This window comes from Diabrotica undecimpunctata, unplaced genomic scaffold (genome assembly GCF_040954645.1).
Source record: "Diabrotica undecimpunctata isolate CICGRU unplaced genomic scaffold, icDiaUnde3 ctg00001160.1, whole genome shotgun sequence".
NCBI lineage: Eukaryota > Metazoa > Arthropoda > Insecta > Coleoptera > Chrysomelidae > Diabrotica > Diabrotica undecimpunctata.
In genome coordinates this window covers 1-20,079 of record NW_027313465.1, presented here as the reverse complement: position 1 = coordinate 20,079, position 20,079 = coordinate 1, and the positions used below count along the sequence as shown (strand labels likewise).

The 20,079-nt window shown below is 33.4% G+C and overlaps 1 protein-coding gene across 1 annotated transcript; it reads left to right on the top strand.

The window, feature by feature from the left end:
• The first annotated feature begins 897 nt into the window (after positions 1–897).
• Positions 898–19,355, top strand: LOC140431935 (NADP-dependent malic enzyme-like). The gene is made up of 9 exons (XM_072519803.1): positions 898–1,055; positions 2,424–2,605; positions 3,836–4,044; positions 4,805–5,048; positions 6,609–6,778; positions 11,127–11,365; positions 11,920–12,090; positions 14,047–14,170; positions 19,125–19,355. The coding sequence occupies exons 2-9, from the start codon at positions 2,478–2,480 to the stop codon at positions 19,238–19,240; spliced, it is 1,401 nt and encodes a 466-aa protein (XP_072375904.1). The 5' UTR covers positions 898–1,055; positions 2,424–2,477; the 3' UTR covers positions 19,241–19,355.
• The last annotated feature ends 724 nt before the right edge of the window (positions 19,356–20,079 follow it).

Genomic DNA, 20,079 nt, shown 5'->3' with positions numbered 1-20,079 from the left:
AGACCTAAACGGGAAATAAGTTTTGAGTATCTTTTAGCGAATTTCGGTAATCACATGATTTTAATTAATTTTATCTTAATTAATCTTAATAAACTTGAAAGCGACAACATTTTTGAATGGAGAATGAAAAGACCTTTCAAACGATTTATCACAAGCCTATACTTCCTATTTTAAAAATTGGGGATTGTACCTGTCATTCTAAGGGGTTTGAAGGTAGAGGTTGCATTTTCACGTTAAAGAATGTCAAGTTATAATTTAAATTTGACGTGTTTCGGGATTTTTTATAAATATGTACAGTAACCTAAATAATGAATTTATTCCATTTGGCTTTTACACACTGTATGTAGCAACCAACAAAGTCATCATAGCCAGAATGATCGCCAACGTTCGGAACGGACAAGCACCGCTAAGAAGAAGTCCCCACTGTTCCAATTTTTGTTTTAAATCCAGTATTTCCTTCTAATACTACATTATTAGCATACATTATTTTCTCTGTTTCACTCTCTTTATATCAATTTTGAAAAGTGTACACAATTTTGGCACAAAATTAATTTTATTTGTATAATGTATTTTGAATAAAATTGGGGTTTCCCAAATTATAGGAAGCAAAACTTTAAAAATCAAGGACACACTAACGTGTGTTATTGCAGTGCAAAAATTTTAAGTGTGTAATAAAAATTCCTATCCATTAAACATGTATTACAAAATTTATTATATAAACATAAACTTATAAAATGATTTAACACAAAATAAACAAACATCCGAGAGTTTATTTTTATTAACATTTGGAATTGTTGTCGATGATAAATATGACATTTTTAGAATTTCACACACCAACAAAACATACTGGTTGCTTTTATTACGAAATGTTCAAACGGTTTTATTTTTGTTACAGGGTTTGGCATTCACCTTCGAAGAGAGACAACAGCTGGGAATTCATGGATTGCTACCTCCCGTAGTAAAAACACAGGAACAACAAATCGATCATTGTAAAAAAATGTTTGGACAGATTAGACGATAATTTAAACAAGTATTTGTACCTGATAGGCCTTTTGGTAAGTTCGTATTTTTAGAAATTCTTGTTTACATTTTCGCTTCCAGTATTTAAAAAACGAATTTACAGCTCGATAATAATTCGTATTTGTTAATTCGGACTAATCGCCTGTCGTTTGCACCAGATATCATATTTCTATAGAACAAAAAAACGGTGATTATCTAATTTTTAACAAATATCTTAACTTCTTCTATCTCAAGGTACGTTTTTACTGGACTGGAGCGTCTGTTGCGATCATCGCTAAGCGATCGTCGGTGTACGGTGTACCGCTTGCGGGGTCTGTTACTGCGCCGTTTCGACTGAAGCGTCTGTCGTCTGTCGCTGGAGCTGGAGCCATCTATCGTCGATCGTTGGAGACTAGTCCGAGACCAGACCACCACCAGACACACAGACACAGTTGCAAACGCTGAGCGACTATAGTGGCTTGTGTATGTGATTTTGACAGTTTTTTATTTGAGAGATTCTCTTCTGAAGACACTGGATATGGAATACAGTTTGTAGACGACTTTTTCATATCCTGTTTTACTAAACTTAACACAAAACCAAACTGAAGTTCATTCAAACGGAATAATTGTGGAAACTTAACACCATCTCCGAATAAATGGTTGTTTATCAAAATTTTGAAGTATTCTTCTGTCTGTCTTTCTTCTGCTAGCAGGTATTTTAACAAGAATTGTTTTCTTTTACATACGCTCATCGCTGCAACAAAACCACTTGTTCACTAGACAGTGGACCACTCACTAATCAAATCATCGATTCAGTAAAAACACTCCGCTTGCGATCATTGGTTAGCGATCATTACTCAGCGACGATCGCTCAACGATGATCGCAACAGACGCTCCAGTAAAAACGTACATTTATGCGAGCGACTCGCTGTGGACTCATCAAATGGTAATTATTACAAGCAGTTCATCTTATGCGTCCGCTGCATCAACTGCTTATGACATCACTGCTCTGCAGCGACTGCATGCGTCTAATTCACAAAACACTAAAAAATTTAACATTTGTAGTGTATGGACACGTCTTGAAGGTATTTTTTTGTTGATAGTTTAAAACTTTTATTTTCTATTTGTTGTGAAAGTTCCAATAAAATCTTTCACCGCCCAACGATAGGAATTATTAAAATATTCTCAATTATAAATCCACACCGTTCTAATATCCTATAGAAATTATTACCTGGTTCAAACCCTTGTCAAGCCATTACTTCGATTTAACTGTACCTGAAATGCATTATCTTTCTTATCAATCTCAGCAAGCCCTGGGAGCTGAAAGCCTGCCTAGACCCAAAAATAATCCTGGGCCTTTCTTTGCTCTTAAATTTAGATAGATTTAAATATTTCAATTTTTTTGACAAATGTTCAACTTTTAGGACCGTAATGAAAAACTATTCTACAGCTTCGTCAGGAAATATGTAACGGATATTATGCCCTTAGTATATACACCAGTCGTAGGATTAGCTTGTCAAAACTTTGGTTTGGTTTACAGAAGACCGAGGGGCATGTACGTTACAATTTACGACAAAGGAAACGTTTACGAAATTATGAAAAATTGGTAAGTTTGTTTGACAAATTTTTTATGTAATATACCTTACTTTTAAATAATGTTAAAATGATGCTGTGTTACTATTCACAAAAGTCTCTCCACCTAGACATTCTTTTTCTTGTGGTGTGCTCTCGCTGCGCTAAGCCAACCGATTCTTCATGTTGTACTTACTTTCAAAAAGTATGGATGGTACTTTTTCCTTCTTTATTGAATAACTTGACAATTATAGTTCAACCCAGGTCTGGTTGAAAAATTGTAAACAAAAGTAGATTTCTACAATAAAGCTGTGCCAGCACATGACTAACTAATGTTTTTATCTATTTATAGTTTTAGTAAGTCGCTTAAATACATAAGCCATGCTGATTATACAAGACCGCGTACGTGTAAATACCCAATATTTTTCTATTAGAAATCCATTTTCTTTTTATCAACATGCTTTGTAACATTGTTGCAGTTTAAAACCTTGTTAAATTATTAAGAGACTTTGTGTTAGTTTTGATTCTCCCCGTATATTTAGGCAAGATTCCGCGTACAAAAATCATCAAAAAATGGCTATAAAAACCGCAAAAAGGTTTCTGACATAAGAGCACCTTGAACAAAGAATTTAAAGAAGAAATAGTTTTTCGGCTGACTAGGTATCTTTCAGTATAAAAGAATTCTCAATGTAAAATGGTTATAACAACCGCAAAAAAGGTATTTGTAAGAAAAGCACCTTGAACAAGTATAGAAAGAAGAAATAATAGTCTTTCAGCAAACTAGGTATCTTTTAGTAGAAAAGAAATACACAATTAATGGTTATAACAACCGCAAAAAGAAGGTCTCTGTCAGAAAAGTACCTTGAACAAAGAATGTAAAGAAGAAATAGCTTTCAGCAGACTTGGTGTCGTCTTTCGGCAGACGCTGGGTATATTTTTTGTAAGATATTCACCACTGTAATCGTTATCGTCTCCCCTTTCATTTAACGCATCATACGCTCCAATTGGAAAAATAACAACGGAGATATAATGTAATGCTCTTTTGGCAATGTCGCCATGTTTGTTTTTTCTGCCTTAACATATTCGCTACTCCTCTCCTTTCCAAAGTTGACAGTTTGCAAATGGTTCCGGTCGATAATACAGATTCAACGCTTACCGACAGTGTCAACAGAGTAGTTCAAATGTCTGTCTAGCCAAAGCGTCCCATATTCAGATACCAAATTGCTCATGTTTATGTTCACTAAGTTTGCTATTTAATTTTTAGGCCTGAATCAGATGTCCGCGCAATAGTAGTCACCGACGGTGAACGTATCTTAGGTTTAGGAGACCAAGGAGCCTGTGGCATGGGAATCCCTGTTGGAAAGCTGTCTTTATACACAGCTTTGGCAGGAATAAAGCCCCATCAATGTCTCCCGATTACGATAGACGTAGGAACCAACAACGAGACTCATCTCAAAGATCCTTTGTATATAGGTACGTAGTTTTTATGCATATTAAAGTTGTAGTTGTTTGATCTGTTATTTTTTTTGTATCTCTTGGTATTGTCATATTTTTTTCTGTCATTTATCATTTTCAAAATTTCATCTGTCATTCAGTTTTTCTTTCTTGTTTATTGTTATAGTAATCGCTTTTTTTACTTGCCCCCATAAATAGTGTTAGACAAATGCGTTCTAGTTCTCATATGTTAGTGTTATGTAGTTTGACATCTATCTAGACTGCCATTGATGTATTATTTCAGTTTCTTCAAAGTTAATTTGTCTAAATGAGTATCTTGGGTATCGTCTGACTACAAAGTAAAAATCGGCATAAAAAGAAGACTCTGATAAAGTTTTTAGTAACTTTTTTGGTTATAAATCAAGCTTTCTCTAGAGTTTTTATATAGATCTTATCGAGATTAATTAGGTTACTAATTATCATAGGTTACTACTTATCTTAATAATTATATTAGGTTACTAATTACCTAATTAGTACCTTGGGTATCCACTGACTAGCAAAGTAAAAATCGAGACAAAAATAAGATTTTTAGTAATTTTTTGTTTCCTGTTTAAATTCCTGCACTCAAAGACATCTACTTTACTAATTACTTCTACTACCAAATCCACGTAAAAGTTTCTCTTCTCTTTTACTCGTGCATATTCTCAATATAAATATTGCCGATGCTGTATTAAGTCGATTTAAAGTGCCACATTCCTCTGTCTAGCATTAAATATTAACAAATTTTGTTATTGTACAGGTTTGAGACAAAGAAGAGTCACAGGACAACAGTACGACGAGCTCCTCGACGAATTCATGGAAGCAGTAATTCGTCGATGGGGCCAGAATACTTTGATCCAATTCGAAGATTTCGGTAACTCGAACGCGTTCAGGTTGTTGGAAAAGTATAGAAACAACTATTGTACTTTCAATGACGACATTCAGGGTACTGCTAGTGTAGCCGTAGCTGGTCTATTGGCTTCTTTGAGAATCACAAAAACTAGGTAAGGAAAATTATATTATATTATATTTTACATTATTCTGTGGATTCAGAGATTAAGTGAAGCACGACGTGGTTTATCTAACTTTATTTAACTCAAAAACTGGCTTAATTACAAATATTACTAATTACATTAATAATTATCACTTAGAAGAATTCGCACTGATGCGTCAAATTGCCAATAATAATCTTCATAGCCCTCCCCTGTTGGCTTGTATAACGAGAATGAATTCTCTCGAAACAGCTGACGATCAAAGTCAAGTCCATAACTTTGAATACCCATGAATGAATGACAACGTACAGTCATCACATCCCACGTTACTTATCGGGTGGCAGTGCCGCCAAATATTAATTGTGTTATGAATTGATCACAAAGTTACAATCATAATTCCAAATTAGACAATAAAAGGCATCAGTCAATGAAGTCGGGAGCAGCTGAAAAACAAAGATGTCGTTAATTTAAATTCTTAATGTCAAAAAACGAGTGTAAAATAGGGGAGAGATCTTATAGGTTATTATAATATTACAGCCACAATACTAACCATAATTTAGATGCCTGGCATATAGGCAACACACCAGACAACACATTATTACATATAACAATGTGTTATTTATAAAAATGACTTATGTAATTTCGATGTATAATTGACAATTTTTATGTAGAATCGATAATTTTGTCATATAACTGACAATTTGGACAAGTTTCACATAATTCTAACAATTTTGTCGTTCAACTGACAGTTGTTGGTGATACAACTGATATCAGGTAGAAGACGCTAATTGTATTATCAGTCATTTAACGGAGTATGTTTGATTGATCTTGATTGAAAATTTAACAATTTCGATGTACAATTGACAATTTTTATGTAGAATTGACAGTTTTGACATATAATTGACAATTTTTGACGTAAATTTGATAATTTTCACAAAAATGTAACAATTTTGACGGGCAACTCACAGTTATTGGTAATATGATTGATACCAATTTATAATATAACAGTTGACGACGCAAATTTTGTTACCAATCATTAAAGGGAGTATATTTGATTGTTCTTAATTGACAATTTGACAATTTCGTTGTACAATTAAAAACTTTTATCTAGCATCGACAATTTTGACAAATTTTGACATATGTACATTTGACAATATAATTCATTATACCTTTAACGCTAATTATATTATGGACCCTTGAGGGCCGTTGAACGGATTGTTCGAACGCTAATCAAAACTTCATTGTAATAAAATATTTAATTAAAATCAAATACGTCACATTTTGAGGTTATGTTGACTGATTTATTTTATTCAATTTTATTATTTTACGTTTTAATTTTAAATAAACCATAATTAAACTCTTTCTGATGTTAATTTCATGTTTTTTTATTTACAAATAAATAATAATAAGCAATTATTATTAATTTTGACAGCTGCTGTGACGTATTTGATTTTAATTAAATATTTGATTACAATCAAGTTTTGATTAGCGTTCGAACAATCGGCCCTGAATGAAGTATATTTGATTGCGCATAATTGAATCAAAAATATTTTTATATCCTTATATTTTCAGACTTTCCGATCATGTGATAGTATTCCAAGGTGCAGGAGAAGCAAATCTGGGTATCGCCCAATTGTGTACCATGGCAATGATAAAGGAAGGTACTAGTGAGAATGACGCCCGGAAGAAAATATGGATGGTAGACTCTAAAGGATTAATCGTTAAGGACAGACCTGAAGGAGGTAATGTACTACAATTAATTTATACATTTATCTCTATTTATTTGTATATATTACAGGATCCAACTTGTAAATACAATACATGCTCTTTTCCTTCGCCAATCCTCCCGGTCCAAGGCATGCTCCTCCTCCAAACCTCTCGGTTCCATCGCTCTTCTAATTCCTTTATTCTATGAGCGTCGAGGTGTCGAGCGTCGACCTCTGTTTCTTCTTCCAGGGGGCTTCCATCTGTGAAGTTTTTGAGGTCAACGTTCGTCAGGCATTCTCAATAGGTGTCCAAACCATTTTAAACCTCTTCTTTCTATTCTCTCAATGACCGTTTCTGTAGCATTCATGTTATTTCTTATAGATTCGTTGGTCTTACTTTCCAACCTTGATGTTCTAGCACTTTTTCTCAAATAATCGATTTCAACTGCCAACAATCTTCTCTTCAGGTCTGCATTAATTGTCCATACTTCAGAACCATAACAAAGAACTGATTCAACCATGATTTGCCCTATTCTTTTTTTGTTCCTTTTGGTAATGTTGCGATTCCACCATAAGGAGTTCACACATTCTACAATTTTACGTCCCTGATGAATTCGGTGTTTAATTTCGGTTTCTCCCAAGCCGTTCTTATCAATGAGTGCACCTAAATATTTAAATTTGTCCATTTGTTTGATTTCCACGTCCTCGTCTATCAACACTTCAAACCTTGTATCTGAATTGATAACTAAATATTCTGTTTTCTTCATGCTGACTTGTAACCCCCATTTTAGATATTCTCTGTATAGACGCTTTATCATAAATTCTAGATCATAAGAATCTTGAGCTAGGACGTCTTGGTCATCAGCAAAGTTCAGGGAGAACAGTACGTCATTTCCAATGGGGATTCTCATTATCTGGCAGTGGTTTTTCCAATTTTGGAGGGCTGTCTCAATATATAAATTAAACAGTAAGGGTGACATACTGCATCCTTGTCTTAGTCCTTTAGTTACTTTTATTGGCTCTGATAGTCTATTTCAGATTTTTAGGTAGGTAGTGTTATCCCTGTATACTTCTGTGATTGTTCCTAAAAGGTATGGACTAATGCCGATGTCTTGCAAAGTTTGCCAAAATTTAGGTCGATGAACTGTATCATACGCCTTTTCTAGGTCGATGAACTGTATCATACGCCTTTTCTAGGTCGATGAAGGCTAGATGTACTGCGGTACCAATCGCTATTTTTTTTTCTATTAATTGTTTGTTCTATTATCTTTCCAAACAATCTCCCGAAAGTAGGTAGGACACTTAATCCTCTGTAGCAGTTAGGATCTTTTCGATTCTTATTCTTCTTCCTTTGCCCTATCCGTTTCGGACGTTGGCTATTAACAAGGCTATTTTGACTTTGTTTACGGCACCTCTGAACGGTTCGGTCGATGTTAGTCCAAACCATTGTCGCAGGTTATGCATCCATGAGTGTCGTCTTCTTCCCGATCCCCTCCTACTGTCGATTCTTCCTTGGACTATTAACTGTAGCAGCCGGTACTTAGTAGGCCTCATGACATGTCCGAAGTACTCAAGCTTCCGTTTCTTTACGGTGAAGATTATTTCTTTGCTTTTGCCTATTCTCTGCATTACTTCCACGTTAGTGATGTGGTCTGTCCAGGATATTCGAAGAATACGGCGATATATCCACAGCTCAAAGGATTCTAGTTTCTTCAGGGTGGCTTCCGTTGTGGTCCATGCCTCTGCTCCATAGAACAAGACCGGGAAGACATAACACTTGACCAGTCTTAATTTTAGTTCCATTGAGATTTTGCTTGTGAACCACTTTTTCATATTGTTGAACGCGTTTCGCGCTTTTTCAATTCGTGATCTTATTTCTGTTGACTGGTCCCATTTTGTGTTGACTGTGGTTCCAAGGTATGTGTATGTCTCCACTTGTTCTATTTTTCGGTTGTTTAATGTCAATTGCATCGGAAGTTGTTGTGTTCTGCTGATGAGCATGCATTTAGTTTTGGTTGTATTGAGTTCTAAACCATATTCTTGACTTGCTGTGTGTATGCTTTGCATGAGTCTTTGAAGCTCGTTGCAGTCATTTGCGATAATAACTGTGTCGTCAGCATATCTAATATTATTGATTACCTCTCCGTTTACTTTGATACCCTCCGAAACTTCTCCCAGTGCTTCTCTGAAGATTTGTTCAGAGTATATATTGAACAGGAGCGGCGAGAGGACGCATCCCTGTCGTACACCCTTTTTAATATCTATCTTCCCACTGTGTAACACTTTTCGATTACCCTTTTTAAAGATGGACACTTAGTGAGCGGTTTTCCATTCAGATGGTACTTTAATTTGTTGGCAGCATTGATTCATAAGAAAAGTTATTCGTTCTATTAGGAGTGGACCTCCTACTTTAAGTAACTCTACGGCTACATTGCCAGATCCTGGAGATCTATTTATTTGTAATATATGTTAATACTTCTAGTAAACTAGAAAAATAGAAAAATTGGATAAAATAGACTTCTTCCATTACTGGTAGTCAAGCTTTGCAGTTATAGCAGGATAAGATGTCCTTCTTGATTTTTAAGTCCTACATTAGTATGTTAATGCTGTAATTTAACTGTCATTACCTGCTTTTATTCCAGTTTTATCACTGCAGGTTCTTTATATTATTCAGGCATTATCGATTTATACTTTTCGAAGTTGAGAAATTGCTCCTCTAACTAGGAGTAAGTGAGACGATGATGTATTACGTAAAGAACGGTTACAAGAGAGCAGTTACAAGAGACTTCCATCTAATACAGCTATAAATGTGTGAATACTCAAGATGTTTGTAGTAATTCTACTTCGAATATGCCTTATATAAGACAATATCATTTTGTTGACGCCAAAATTCCACCCACTTCAGATAAGCACATTTTATTTAGATAATGATAAATTAATTTTGGAATAATAAACGTTTTAATGATAAACATGTTTTGTACTATTTTCTGCATTGCAATAAAGATCAAATAGGTCAGTCAATTACGTTAAGATATATTTTTTTATTCTTACTATTTAAATTCGGTTAATTTTAAATTGATCTATCAGTTAGTCAGTGATACTAATTCAGTCTGATGTGTATCGTTGTTAATAAGCTGTGTGTTAACAGTTCAACAGCGAAAAAAAGTAAAGATAACAGTGAAATGGGAGTTAAGAGTTGTGTTGTTGAATTCCATAGCAAGCAAAGAGACAATGCCAGGACAAGACTCTTCACGAGAGAATTTAGTAGGTATCGGCAAAGAGATGAGGGTGTTCAAGCACAACAACTCACTTCAACTGTTACTTAGTACTGAGACTTACCTTACCAATAATCCACTACCAACAATGTCTTTAGTTACTATGTTTATCTTTGTGTTCTATACTTCTAATGACTATCTGGCAACATTGCTTTAATTGTTTTAAGTTGCTTTCTCGATAAGCTTCTCAACTTAACCTTGCCATTAGTTTATTTGGATTTTTGCACTTGGTATAAAAAAAACTTTATTTTTATTACAAATCTTTCTACTTTTAGACATTTACTGGTGGTAGAGTCTTGTCAGATCCGTGTAGTTATAGATAAATGACAATTATGTTAAGTTGTACGAAATGACGCATCGGAAGCTCCGCCTTCATTCTACGGCGTATCTAAGAAATTTTACTTCTAAGTGTTATCGTAATGTTATGTGTTGTTCGGACTATCAACTCATTTTTCCGATCAATCAAAGACATTCCAAATGAACTACACGGATTTAATGATATTCCTTGTGCAGACTGCCCGATCTTATATAGACCAAACAAATCGTAGAATCTAAAATAGGATTTATGAAGATTTGACATTTTCCCAATAAAAGAGATGACGGCATATGGTTACCTTCGACTTGGAGACCTCTCATAAAGAAAATACCGTCCGCTTCATCCTTTAATCAAAATCCTACTGTCAGAAATGTTCGCGCCAACCCCTGCGCCAATCCCCCCGTCAATTCTCACACTAACCTCCACTTCAACCTTCACCCAAACCACATCAACATCGACGGTATAAATGACCCGTCCTCTATTCCCAGCACCAGTAATACATTGATTAGTGATCAGTCTAGTAGTGTCTGGGGGCTCGGGGGATTGAGACCTCGAAAGCCCTAAAGAAGACATCGAATAGGATGTCGAAAGCTCGGCGCAATGATAATCGACGCAGTTCAACCCGGAAGACTGTTAAGTTTATTATTAAATCCTGTAATAGTATTAATCTTAGCTCTAGGTTTAATATATATATATATATATATATATATATATATATATATATATATATATATATATATATATATATACATATAATGTTTTACAATTTACTACACGGTGTTCAATTTTATAGGAATTAACCACCACAAGGAACTCTATGCACACGAGCACTCACCTGTAAAAACATTGACCGAAGTCGTAAAGAGCATCAAACCCTCAATCTTAATTGGAGCCGCGGCCGTCGGTGGCGCTTTTACCTCAGAAATATTGCGCGAAATGGCCAAAAATAACAAACGACCTGTGATCTTCGCTTTGAGCAATCCTACGAATAAAGCGGAATGTACAGCTGAAGAAGCCTACAGAGAAACAAATGTAAGTAAATAATTGTCTTTAATTAATAATTGTAGTATGCTTACACTGCATATATACATTTACTGATAAACTATGATAGCTAGATGAATGTTTATAACAGATTCATCATCTGCTTGATTATTAAAACTTTGTTTGATGTATCATGACACTGTATACCACTAGTTACTGTTAAAACTTATAAATGAAACGAACCAGTTGAGTATACAGTAAAGACTGACTTCCAAAAGTGAATACAATTGACAGTTTACATCGTACCAATCCTAACTTCCAGTAAATGACATATGGCGCTAATATTTAAATTTTTTAGTTGATATCAATTCAATTTTTATAACAGATTCAACATTTTCTTGCCAATTTGTTGGGCAAAATCTTATAGAAATTAATATTTAGATTCCAAATATGCAGATATTTTTGAAACCTTTATTTCCAAGGTATATACAAATTAAAAACTGTTTTATTAATGAGTCTAGCTACATATTTCGATCAATAAAGGTTTATAAAAGTTAATATAGTCTTCTCTTAATTTTTTGCTGAAAGATTTCAACTGTTTTCAGGGTACTGCCATCTTTGCGAGTGGTAGTCCATTTGATCCAGTTACTCTAGATGGAAAGACGTTTTACCCAGGACAAGGTAACAACTCATACATATTCCCCGGAGTAGGATTGGCCACAGTCACTGCTGGAATCCAAAAAATCAGCGAAGAACACTTCCTGGTTGCAGCAGAGGTAAGCGTAATTCATTTGCTGTCGAATTTTTAAGATTGCTTTAACTACTTATTAGAATTAGTAAGAAAATTGCTTCTATGAATTTAATTTTTATTTTATAACTATATTTAAGTCCCTCCACATTTTTGGACCATCGCTGACAATTGATCTTGTTTGGTTGTTTATCTTGACAATAAAATTAGGTTAAAATAAATGATAAAAGTGATAATTAGGAACAAATTAGGCAAACTATTGAAAAACAAAAGGTGTCACACCTTGAATTGATAAAACAAGGGATCGTTAAGAAGTTCCAACTCATGTCTAAAAACTTTGTTTATAAATATTATAAACCGTTTCTTACTGTTTCCTTAAAATACTCCCATTGGCAACGTATACACTTCTTCCAACGTTATTTGCATCACTAAATTTACCCTGAGGAGTGTTCTTGTCGAATGCTGTTATTCTCCTCTTGCTACTTTGTTTAATGTTGTTGATCGTGTCAAATATGTATTTTCAAAGATCTCTTGAATATGAGAAACAATACAAACGCAGGAGGGGTTAGGTCTGGTGAGTATGGAGGTTGATGAATCACGCTTATGCTGTTTGTATACATAAATTGCTAAAATGCTACATATAACCGTTATCATAATTCATGGCCCAGACACAGCGAAGCGCCTAGAAAACTTCTCGGCATTTCAAGGCCATGGAAACACTTTTGTACTTTCTTAGACGCCTGAGAGATTCTTGACCTCATTAAGACGATTCTCTAGTGATCATGCGTCTGCAGCAAGTTTTCATCACCATTAGTGGATTTAAGAATTCTCTGACAAACTTGAATTTGGTGTTGTTTTTGTTGGTTGGTCAATAGCTTCGGAACAAACTTTGCAAGTTAAAATGTGAATTAAAGTTTATTGTTCCTCTTGCTCTTTTAGCATGCCCTTAGTCGTGAACCTATTTCTTGTATTTGGGTTATGGTCTCAACAATTCATTCATGGACTGTTTTGTTGTTTTTCTCTGAATTATACGACAGTGGTGGTTATTGTGTAGACCTGTCTCGAAAAGGTCCTAAACAGGTATCTACAGTGTCCTGAACAGATCCCATACGTCAAGATGAGACATACAGTTGTTGTATAAATACTAGTGCTATTTCCACCTCAATTATATTATCCTCAGCATCATTTCTAGTTCCAAAACTTAGTTTTTCATACACCGTTTCTTATTTGCTCTTGGATTGACTCATCTATGTATTAAAATGAACTATTATTGCTTTCTCCTCTCTTGAAACATCTTTATAATATATTCATTGCCCAAAAAATGTTCGCGACTGTATGAAAATCGCGCAATCAGCTTTCCAACGGCATATTCATTGGCCGAATGGTTATAAAATAGCAGTAGAGAGAGCGGAAATGTAGTATGACCTCGCCTTTGTTGTTTGAAAATCGTAGACAGCGCAGATTTGGGCGAGAATCTGAATTTTGGTTTCGAATAATTAGTAGAAATCTTCGAATTTTTACTTCTTGCTTTATTTTTAGATGTCGCTGTATGCCTTTTTAGGAAGTTATTTCATTATTACTTTCTTTAACGGAAAAAAATTTGATTTCACATTTAGGGCTTCCTACTGAGGCGCTCTGATGAGTTCTCAAAAGGACGAAATACATATAAGCGAATTGTAGAAGTCTTACCTCTTTAATTAACTATTACAAAAGCTCTCCGAGCTTCAACAGATTCTCATATATAAATCATTTTTAACTAATCATAGAAAACTTTCATTCATTATCCAGCCAGACTTTTTATTTTGCTACCACTCTTTCTTACGACTCTCTTTTATTTATGATCGACAAAGGTGTCTTATTTTACCTATATACTACGATTAATCACCCTCAACTAATTCTTTAATACTCCTCTTTGCTCCTCTCACTTGTACATGTTCCACACATATTTCACAATAGGCAATATTTTAAAACTTATGTATTTCAGGCACTCGCCAATTTGGTAACGGAAGATAATCTCGAAAATGGAAGAATATACCCACCACTGGAGAGCATCGTTGCGTGTTCGCTAAGAATCGCAACGCGACTTCTCGAGTACGCTTATGAAGAAGGTAAGACTTTGATGTAATAATATTTATTGTAGTTTGTAGTTTAATTTTAGTAAGTCAATAGGATTTAGTTAACTAGTTATACAACGAATATAAAGTTTTACAATGAAAAACTTAACTTAAAATCTTAATTATCTAACTAGAAGCATAAGGATATGACAAGAAGAAGACCTATTGATCCTAAATTCAGTATAATACCAGTAGAAGAGCAACATCAAATGTACCAAGTTTCACAACTCTAGCATTTTGGCATCAAGAAAAAAAAACGGCGTCAGTAGATGAGAAGATTTAGACAACCTATTGACACAATTTAATATGGTCCTTCCTTACACAAAGAGAAACTTGTGTACAAAGTTTCAAGACCCTAGGACTCTTCGTTCAAGATTTATTACACAAACAAACAGACTGATGGACATCGAGACGGTTTCGATACATACTTGTCCTAAACAAATTTTTGGGTAGCTGAAGTAATCACCCCTTAATAGTTTCTATGTTGTTTTCGTGACACCATCATTAAAAATTACAAACGGTCCCCATTTTGTAACATAATTTTAAATGGGATCTTATGGCAAGTAATACACTTAGTATAAATACGTGTCGTAGTTCAGTTGTACCAACAATTTATTAATTTAAGTTTTACAGTTCATTCGGGAGGAGAGTGTAGACGGATTTTGAATAAATCAAATGAAATATCGTTTAAAATAACTTGAATAGTTTGTGGTTTTATTTCTGAATATTTTTAGTAAAAAAATATGAACAGCGGCATCGTAATCTTGTATAACGAATAAGAAGATGTTATTTTATACTATGTGACCTTTGAACGACCTATCAGAAACGTTGGGTGCCAATATAACTACCTACGAAAGTTGGGAGCCAATGTAGAACAATAAAACAATTTTCTTTGGGAGCTAATTGTTAGACCTCGTTTAGCTCAGTGTCTCAGATGTGAGAACGTCTTATCTTAGAAGTAAAGATGACATATGACAAATGGCTAGGACAAATAAACTAAGATATTAACTAATCATATTTTTATTATACATAAACAAATATAAAAATTGAAAATTTTAATAATAGATTAAAATTAATCAAAACAAATCTTGCCTATAAGCTTTACAAATATAAAATATGATACTTATGCCATCACTGGATCACTTATTGTTGGCTTCCAAGGATTGAAGAATGTAGAGGTTTTTTGCTGATGTTGCAGTTATTGCTGCATGGTCGACCATATGCTGCAGAATTCTTCAGCTAAAAAGCTTATGCTGCAGAATTCTTCAGCTAAAAAGCTTGATAAAAATTATGCCAAAAACACTAAAAATATTAACCATGTGTTAGCCAAACTGCATGTGTTTTAAAATATTTTTTTGCCATATGAAAATTGAAAATATGAAATGTAAATGAATATTCAAATGAAGCACCAGCTTAAAAAGCAAAATACAAAATAAATACTGTTTTTCCTTTCTTCAGCATTGAAGTGTGACATGACAGGGCACAGTTGTCAACTGACAAATAACCTTTGTCCACTGAAGTGAGGCATAGAAATTTATATGTTCCATGTCTGTGACATAGAACAGACTGGAGTCAAATACAGGAAATATAACTGAAATAAATGAAGATTGAAAATGAAAAATAAAGATTAAATAGGATATTTAGTTGATTGAAGAGTTGAAAGAAGAATTGGACGCCAACTATTTTTAGAATAAAAATAGTAAAATAAAAGACAAAGTTAAAAAAATTAATAAAATCAAAAGAAACTGGAATAAAATAATTATTAAAAGAAAAATGTGAAATTTATAACATTACAACTTTACTTATAGTAAAATAAACATAGTTGTCATTCAAGGTTAAGATTTATGTCAAACGAAAGCCTTCAATTAGCGGATCAATTTACGCGGATTCTCCCATTTTGTTGGTGAAGTGGTTTCCGAGATAATCGAGGTCACTAGCCTAAAAAATTGACCGAATATCAACTTTAACTTTCATTAATTAATATTTAAATGGGAATAAGCCACAATTAAAGGTTAAAATACATTTATTGACGTTTCAATTTCCACTTCGGAAATCGTTCTCAAAATACAAACATTAGTAAATTAAACAAATTTTGTTTTTGTTACTTAGTGAAAAATTCTTCTAATAATTTAATTTTATCTGACTCATCTATATTGACAATTCAGACATACATTATACATTTTAAAGTAGACGACTTTAAAATGATATTGCCAATATTGTTGAGTTGCGTTCCTGGGACGACTTTACTTATAAGATAGTTCATTCGATTACATGAAATCAACTTTAACGTGAGAATATCCGTCAGAAAAAATCATAACATGTAATTCGTCTTTAAAAAGACAAATACATGCGATGATGACAGTAAAATTCTCCCGTTAGTGATTCCATAGTAAATTATGAGGGAAAAACCAGGAAAAAACCTCATAATACTATCCCGACATGGTAAGTATTTGATCTTGCATTTAGTTTACCTTCAATAAATACCAAATTCCGATTTTATATGTTTGTTATTTAAAAAATATAAATGATGCATTCTCTATATGTTACTGACTTACCAATACTGGTATTTTCCTTTTAATAACTTCCTCTTTCAATATGGGTAACCAGATCCTACTACATTCTGCCGAGGAATTCGCGACGCAATTGGTCTCATTTAGCATAATTAGAGCCGCTTCTTTGATTTTTCTCTTTTTACCATCAGTTTCTTTTAGGACTATATTTGAATCATTCCATTGAACCCTATGTTCATTATCCCATGCATGTTTACATATTTGAGATCTATCAAATTCTCTATTTTTAATATAGGATTGATGTTCACTTATTCTAACATTTAATGGCCTTGATGTTTCACCTAAATAAAACTGATCGCATTCACAAGGTATTTTATAAATGCAATTCTTTGTCCTTTCTTGTTCATTGTTAGGTTTGGTTTTGGACAAAATAGATCTCAACGTGTTTGTTGTTTTGAATGTTGTTGAAATGTTGAATTTATTTCCTATCCTTTTAAGCTTTTCTGGTAATCCTTTTATGTATGGTATTGTTATTTTCCTCGTATTATTCCTTGTATATGCTGTAGGATCTCGTTCTAAGTTATTTTGTTCTATTCGATCGATTGTTGAAAATTCCTTATTTATAAACGATAAAGGATAATCATTTTTTAATAAAACAGTTGTTAACAAATCTTTCTCCTCCAAGAACGAATTTTCGTTAGAACAAGTTTTAGAGGAGAAACATTTGTTAACAACTGTTTTATTAAAAAATGATTATCCTTTATCGTTTATAAATAAGGAATTTTCAACAATCGATCGAATAGAACAAAACAACTTAGAACGAGATCCTACAGCATATACAAGGAATAATACGAGGAAAATAACAATACCATACATAAAAGGATTATCAGAAAAGCTTAAAAGGATAGGAAATAAATTCAACATTTCAACAACATTCAAAACAACAAACACGTTGAGATCTATTTTGTCCAAAACCAAACCTAACAATGAACAAGAAAGGACAAAGAATTGCATTTATAAAATACCTTGTGAATGCGATCAGTTTTATTTAGGTGAAACATCAAGGCCATTAAATGTTAGAATAAGTGAACATCAATCCTATATTAAAAATAGAGAATTTGATAGATCTCAAATATGTAAACATGCATGGGATAATGAACATAGGGTTCAATGGAATGATTCAAATATAGTCCTAAAAGAAACTGATGGTAAAAAGAGAAAAATCAAAGAAGCGGCTCTAATTATGCTAAATGAGACCAATTGCGTCGCGAATTCCTCGGCAGAATGTAGTAGGATCTGGTTACCCATATTGAAAGTGGAAGTTATTAAAAGGAAAATACCAGTATTGGTAAGTCAGTAACATATAGAGAATGCATCATTTATATTTTTTAAATAACAAACATATAAAATCGGAATTTGGTATTTATTGAAGGTAAACTAAATGCAAGATCAAATACTTACCATGTCGGGATAGTATTATGAGGTTTTTTCCTGGTTTTTCCCTCATAATTTACTATGGAATCACTAACGGGAGAATTTTACTGTCATCATCGCATGTATTTGTCTTTTTAAAGACGAATTACATGTTATGATTTTTTCTGACGGATATTCTCACGTTAAAGTTGATTTCATGTAATCGAATGAACTATCTTATAAGTAAAGTCGTCCCAGGAACGCAACTCAACAATATTGGCAATATCATTTTAAAGTCGTCTACTTTAAAATGTATAATGTATGTCTGAATTGTCAATATAGATGAGTCAGATAAAATTAAATTATTAGAAGAATTTTTCACTAAGTAACAAAAACAAAATTTGTTTAATTTACTAATGTTTGTATTTTGAGAACGATTTCCGAAGTGGAAATTGAAACGTCAATAAATGTATTTTAACCTTTAATTGTGGCTTATTCCCATTTAAATATTAATTAATTTAAAATGCCACAAGAAAATAGCTTCAGAACAATTTTAACTTTCATAATTCACTGTGCATTCCCAGAGGGATATAACGAGAAATAGAGTAAGCAAGAAAGACCGGTCAAGTGGTGTGTCAAATGAAAACTCTCAAAATATAAATAATGAATGTTGAACAGAAAAAAGATAATGGAACAAACAAATCAGCAGAATGGATTATATGAGGGTAATAGAACTAGGGTGAGATAAAGAAGGGATCGACCAAAAAAAAAAACAAACTGTTTATATATGTTTTTTGTTTTTTTTTTTATTATATTCGGATATGTATTCGTAAAGCTATTACTTTGTGGTTAGATTAGAATAGAAATATGCTTTATTGTCACTGAAAATTGTACAATTCTATGGAGAAAGCTCACAAAAAGTCAAAAAATTTACTAAATTTACAATTTTTTTTGTTTATTTTTTTTTATTCAACTGACACTTATTATAAACTTATATTTTTATAAACTAAATATTATTTTTTTAGGAAACGCAACGGTTCTTCCCGAACCAAAAGACAAAGAAGCTTTCATCAAAGCTCAGATGTATGATACGGACTACCAACCTGCGTTACCTGCGGTTTATGCATTCCCCAAACTCTAATTTTAACTCTAACTCAAAGTTACTAAGTAATAAATAATTTATGTTATATTGTTATTATAATCCATATTTAATGTATAAGTAGATATTTCGGAAATACAGTATTTAGATTTTCCAATGTGTTGTTTTTTTTTTGTATATCCTTTACTTTTCCTAGGACCCCAAGTGTAGGGGGGATGTTTGTATAGGTAACACCAATTGATGCCAAAATGAGAGAGTTTGTTAAAAAATCAATGAAGAATCGATTACCGACCAATACACAGACTCGGTCCGACTCATAAAGTATTAGAGAAGAATACCAAAAATTATATAAGAGGAGAAAGGATACCCACCATTAAGATAGGCAAAATACCCAGACTAAGTATAAATACTAAGTCCCAGAATTCAATTTTTTCATTTTTTTATAATCATTCTCTTTGCCTTTATCCTTATGCCAGGTCGGCTTCCTTAATTACATTTCTCCGTAAGTGTCTGTCTTGGGTCATATCCATATTAATATCCTTTACCGACATGTCCTGTCTAAGCGTCTCCCCCCCCCCAACGACTTCCCCTAATATACTCATTCCTAATTTTATCCTTTTTTGTCACTCCACTTATCCATCTAAGTGGCGAAGGAAAGTATCAGACAGGGCAGAATGGAAGAATATTGTTAAGCAGGCCAAGACTCACAAAGGGTTGTAGCGCCATTAGAAGAAGAAGAAGAAGAAGAAGACTTATCCATCTAAGCATTCTCATTTCCGCCACATGCTATCGTTGTTCCTCTTTCTTTTTAACTGTCCAACATTCAGTTCTGTCCAACTAAGATAATGGCATCAACACCCAACAACTCTGAGATAGCGCGT

Coding starts and splice junctions, on each gene's coding strand:
- LOC140431935 (XM_072519803.1), top strand. CDS start 2,478: ATGCCCTTAGTATATACACCAGTCGTAGGATTAGCTTGTCAAAACTTT. Junction 2,606..3,835: donor TACGAAATTATGAAAAATTG/GTAAGTTTGTTT, acceptor TTTAATTTTTAG/GCCTGAATCAGATGTCCGCG. Junction 4,045..4,804: donor CAAAGATCCTTTGTATATAG/GTACGTAGTTTT, acceptor GTTATTGTACAG/GTTTGAGACAAAGAAGAGTC.